General features: G+C 42.4%; 1 protein-coding gene across 1 annotated transcript; it reads left to right on the top strand.

Annotated features, from left to right (window-relative positions):
• The first annotated feature begins 285 nt into the window (after positions 1–285).
• On the top strand, positions 286–4,115 carry LOC142198547 (protein spinster homolog 1-like). Its single transcript, XM_075269579.1, has 12 exons — positions 286–427; positions 628–693; positions 996–1,132; positions 1,266–1,417; positions 1,505–1,574; positions 1,745–1,890; positions 1,980–2,132; positions 2,295–2,484; positions 2,649–2,714; positions 2,925–3,023; positions 3,769–3,940; positions 4,027–4,115. Exons 1-12 carry the CDS (start codon positions 286–288, stop codon positions 4,113–4,115), a joined length of 1,482 nt encoding a protein of 493 aa, XP_075125680.1.
• Positions 4,116–6,000: the final 1,885 nt, after the last annotated feature.

Genomic DNA, 6,000 nt, shown 5'->3' with positions numbered 1-6,000 from the left:
AAGACAGCTCCATCAAAAACTGTAACATAAAGCAACGCCTTCTGATTTTCTGATAGCCCAGGTTATGTCGTGGTTCTGCTCTGGACCATCAGAATCTGCATTATGTGAAATAAACTAGATTAATAGGAATGAAATGTCGTCTAATCTTTTTCCATGTTGTGTCTCTCTAGTATCTATAGACTCAGGCCTGTAAATATGGCGTCTCTCCATGATGGCGAACCAACAACTCCATTACTGATGGAGAATGTGGATGAGGAAAAACAAATCGGCACTCATTCACCTCAAATGGATGAAGAAAAAGGCTATTGCTCTGAACCGCAGGACACTCATGCGCTGACTGGAGTCTCCTACATGCGCTCCGTCATCACCGTAGCGATTATGTCCTTCGTAAGCCTTATACATTACATTGAACGCTTCAGCGCCTCAGGTATGTGGGGGAGGGGTAAACGGTATTACTTCTAGTGGTGAGATTTATCAGGCCCATAGCAATGTGGTGTCTAGAATAGGTCACCCCTGGCCTGGGATTCTTACCAAATGTAATGATCTTTGTGCCTGTTACTGTGCCCACCTATTAGCACAGATCAGTCATAGTGTATAATGATTGTCCTCTCTCTTTCCATGTGACAGGGGTGCTACCGGACCTTCAAAAAGCCTTCAATATGAGCGACAGTGTATCCGGCTTGTTACATACAGGTATATTTTACCATAGAATTATATTCTGTAAATCCCCTGGAAACCGCCATTGTCAGGACTAAACCAATATTCCAGAGTTGTCGGTCAATCTATTCACGGAATTCTTATGACATCACAGAAGAATAAGAATGTGAATATGGATCCCTATTGGTGTAGTTCAGAAAATGGCTGCCTGAAAATCTTTCTTGTTATCTGGACAGGAGGGATTAAATAAGGAGTTAATGTACTAACAATGTCCTTAAGCAATAACTTGTTCCGCTGACACATTGTCCTGACACTTCTTCTCCTTCTCTCCCCTTTAGTATTCATCGCCAGCTATATGCTGTTTGGTCCGGTCTTTGGCTATATGGGCGACCGCTGGAATAGGAAATACATAATGTGCGCAGGAACCTTATTCTGGTCCATTATGACCCTGAGCATCTCATTCGTTCCCAATCAGGTAAAGATATAAATCTCAGCTACTATATCTCTCTATGACCAGGTATACTTGCCATGCAGGCAAAAAAAAAAAAAATTTCACAAAAACTTACTAATTTTTTTTCTGTCCCATTTTCATTTTCATTTTTTTACAGTATTTCCTGCTCCTCCTGGCAATGAGAGCATTGGTAGGGGTCGGAGAGGCAAGTTTCTCCACCGTCGCCCCCTCCGTTATTGCTGACCTCTTTGTGGCAGACCAGCGTAGTCGCATGTTTTCAATTTTCTACCTGACTATACCTGTAGGCTGGTGAGTATCCTGTGTAAATATACAGACTTTGTGGAGAACTTATGACCAGATGATCTAGAAATTATAACCACTTCATTTCTCTTACAGTGGCCTCGGATATATTATCGGCTCCAAAGTAGTCAGTGCAGCAGGTGGTGACTGGCACTGGGCCTTCCGGGTAAGTAAAAGGCCGTAATCTATTTCCTAAACTTGTCCCTGGTTACTTCCACTATGTGATGATCCCACTATGTATATCATCTATCTATCTATCTATCTATCTATCTATCTATCTATCTATCTATCTATCTATCTATGTAACATACAATGTCTTCTTCCTCCACCACGCAGGTTACCCCTGGTCTGGGCGTCATTGCTGTCCTGCTACTACTTATCTTTGTGAAAGAACCGCCAAGAGGAGCCGCAGACGGGAAGAACAAAAACAAATCCGTCAGCTCCAATAACTGGATTTCGGATGTGAAGAAACTATTCAAAAAGTAGGTGTTTTCTGTGTAGTGGATGTCGGCAGCGATCCTCCGTGTGTTTTTTATGATTATTAAATCCTTCTTTTTTTCCCTCTCTACAGTCGTAGTTTCTTGTTTTCCACTCTCGGATGTGCGACTGTAGCGTTTGTAGCCGGCGCCATAGGTCTCTGGGCTCCTTCTTTTCTGACACGTGCACGAAGCCTCTTACTAGAGAAGGAGCCTTGTCAGACTGGAACGTGCACCTATAATGACAGGTATGCATTTCTTCTTCCGGTGCTGTGGAATGACTTCTGTTTAGTGTCTTCCTTGAAGATACATTAGATGAAGCTTTCATCATACTGCGCCTTATTAAACAAGGTTGTCTTGCAATTTCTTGAACCTTCTTTACTAACCTCTATAAACACTTCTCTTTGCAGTCTGATATTTGGCGTGCTTACAGTCATCTCCGGCATCCTTGGAGTTCTAGCAGGGGTGGAGATCAGCAAAAAATATAGAAAAACCAATCCCCGTGCAGACCCGTTGGTCTGTGCGTGTGGCCTGCTATGCTCCGCCCCTTTCCTGTTCTTGGCCCTGGTTCTGGCAGACATTAGTCTTGTGGCCACTTATGTAAGTACCTGAGCTATAGATTGTTGTCATCCACTTATTGGATTCTGGATCTATTTATTCCTTTGTACAGTATACTGGCTGTGGACAGGTGTAGTTTTGTACTTACACGTTCCAGCACTTGTATTGTGGCCTATATTAATTCCCCAAATGTTTCACTTCTGCAGGTCTTCATATTCATTGGAGAGACATTCCTCACATTCAACTGGGCCCTTGTGGCAGAAATCCTCCTGGTGAGTTCTAACAAGCCATGAAATGATATTTTAGCCGTTCTTCTGTCTTCCCTCCGTTACCCATCAGATGCTCCTTCCCGGTAGATTGGGAGGTTTAATTTTTATGTTTTTAATATTTTGTCATTATACTATGTGGTCACTTTGTACAATGGCTCTTGTTTTGGTTTCAATGATTCCCTTCGGCCTACTCACAATATTCTTTTATTTCAGTCAGTGGTTCCTCCTACAAGAAGAGCTACAGCAGGGGCTGTGCAAGTTACTGTGGCCCACCTGCTGGGCGATGTCGGGAGCCCCTACCTCATTGGATTTGTAAGTAGTTGTTACATATTATTTCCTGAATGTTGTATATACACATCACTATTACCTCACTGGTTCCCTGTGTAAGTATGAGGCCCAGGTTGCAGAAATGCAGCTTTTTTTGTTGCAGATTTTGCCGCTTTTTTTTTGCCAAAGCCAAGACTGGCAATGAAAGGAATTGCAAAAATATAGAAAGTAATTGTACTTTGTACTTTTGCTCAATCCACTCCTGGCTTTGTGTTTCTGTAATGTGCGCCTTATCCTAAAGCTGAATTTTTCTACCTCCCTCCATGTATACAGTGAGCACTCACAAAGTACATATATAGTACATGTACAGCATTGAAACAACAGTATACACACAGCACCTGTACAGCCCACATACAACACCCACACAGAATATACACACATAGAAATTATTGTTGAAACAAACTAGTTGTAACTTGCAAGTCTGACAGTAGAACACCAAAGACAAAACCTTCTGGTGCTATATATTAGATTATCTGCTCCAGGTGGATGCCGCACGTCTCCAGCTCCAGCCATTGTGTAATACTGGGGCTGCTCATAGTCTGTAGGATGGAAGCTCCTCCTCTATATACGGTGCAGCGCTTCTGCTACCACATATTTGTCTGGCCACCAGAGTTCCTAACAAGCACATAGCAGTTACTGTTGGAAAAATCCTTTATGCTTTTTTGTATTTTTGCTCTTTACTAACTATACATGTATTATTAATCAAATATGTATCACCTCTCATCCTCAGATATCTGACCTAATCCATGGAGCAGCGGCGGAAACAACTCTATCAAGGTACCGCAGCCTGAAATACGCCCTCCTGACATGTGCATTCATGGAAGCTATTGGAGGAGCCTTCTTTTTGGTCAACGCCCACTTTATTGAGAGGGACCGCAAGGAGGCAGAAACGGAGTCTGAAGGTGAGTACAGAATATCTCCATTGTCCTCTCAATTCTCCTGCAGAATTACTATAGAGCCCTGCCTTGGATTCTCATTGGTTCTATAGTCACAAATGTGAAATCCAGCATCTTTGTAATATCTGCAGAGCAGTCTGTGTCTTGCAAGATTTGCATGGCTCACTTCTGCTATGAATAACACACTGCCTCTGTGATAATGTTAATCCTCTTCTCTTCATCCCTTAGACTAGCTCCACCATCATGGCTGCCACTAGAGGTGAAAACTCTCCTGCAAGACATGAAGGCCACCATATGAGGATTTGATCTGCGACATGGGCAAGCACGGTGGCTCAGTGCTTACTGCTTGCTTGCAGAGCTGGAGTCCTGGGTGGGTGAGAATCCATCCAAGGGCAATACCTGCAGTGAGTTTGTATGTTCTCCCCGTGCTTGCGTGGGTTTTCTCCGGGTACTCCGGTTTCCTCCCACAAAAACTTGACTGACGTTAATAAAGAAGTCAGTCAAAAAAAAAAAAATAGTGTTCCTGAGTCTTTCTATAATTCTTTACAGAACTTAATAGATCAAAGGATGAATAGACAATTTATTATAAGGGTTTTCCTGGATTACAATAACCTGGCTGCTTTCTTTCAGAAATGGCACCACACCTGTCTATAGGAAGGGATGTGGGACAGCAGGTCACTTTCATTGATTGGATGGGGCTGAGCTGCAATACCACACACATACTGTGAACAGGAGTAACGCTAGAAGCTTAAGGTGTGGTCTTTGACTTTTAGAACGGGACCCCATGTGACGGAAATGCCGCAGGAAATTCACGGCGTTTTACAGTAATGGCAAAGTGAAAGGGATTCTAGCGAATCCCATTCCCACTTTGCGATAAAAACCGTGGTGCGGACGTACCACAATTTCAAAAACCGGCGTGGTTTTGGAAATCACAGCATGTCAATTATACCTACAGACTTCATTATGGTAACTAGAAAATACCATAAAACAGGCTTAAGTGGGTTCCCAGTGATCAGACTTACATTTTATTCAGGGTATCTGACAACATACTTCCCCACCTTGAGTGAAGTTAATATAGATGTCAGTGAATAAAGTAGCATTGTATCAGAAACTCTGGGTCGTGGCCCTTTCCAGCTGAAATAGCTGCTGTTGTTGCGGTATCTCCTGCACTATGAGCGGCACTACCTCTGGACTGCCATACGTTCAGTCGTAGTTCCCGATGCGGCTCCTCACAAGGCTCAGCTAGGCACACCTAGGTATACTGCCCATATACACAGATGGAGCAGAGCGCCAACAACAACTAGCAGACGAAGTCGCGGACAGAAGCTAGTCTCATATAAGGCTGAATAGGGAAAACAATGCTTGGCAGAAGGATTGTGTGTACAGAGCCTACCTGAAGGCAAGGCCCTGCAACCTTGTACTATAAAGTTGTAGACAATCCCTGCACTACTGTGTGCTGCCTCTATAGGGCGCTACATTACATAGTCCTCTCCACTACAAGCAGTGCTTCTCTAAGTAGACTAACAGGTAAAATTGTATGTTTTTTTTTCTCTGGGATTCATACTTAATCCAACAAAATAAATACAAAAACTAAAATACATATAAATAAATGTGGAGATACACAGTAAGCCCCACAGACTTTTAAGGGTGGTGTATTACAAGTCTGAGGTTGTATATTGCTGTAATACACTAGTGTAAATGAGAACTTATTTTAAAACAATCAAATATAATATTGTTGTTCTGACAACCAGCACTTTTTTAAAACATCCGACTGTACAAATGAACATATACATTACTTATCATGCAGATTATATAGATGCAATAAAAATCACACTATAGTATATGTACCCCCTTGCCCTTTCCAGCAGCTAATGCTGACCACCTACCATATATATCAACTAAACAGATTGTAAATTCTTCTAGTAATAACAATTTAGACTGAAGCCCCACAGTGCGGAACTGCAGCATTTTTGTTGCAGATTTTGTATGCTACAATGGCTACAAAAGGAATAGGAAATATATAGCAAGTTCTTATACTTCTACCTTCTGCTCAATCCACTACTGAG

This window comes from Leptodactylus fuscus, chromosome 3 (assembly GCF_031893055.1).
Source record: "Leptodactylus fuscus isolate aLepFus1 chromosome 3, aLepFus1.hap2, whole genome shotgun sequence".
NCBI classification, from domain to species: domain Eukaryota; kingdom Metazoa; phylum Chordata; class Amphibia; order Anura; family Leptodactylidae; genus Leptodactylus; species Leptodactylus fuscus.
Note: the sequence above shows the minus strand (reverse complement) of the source record. Positions and strands in the feature narration are given on the sequence as shown.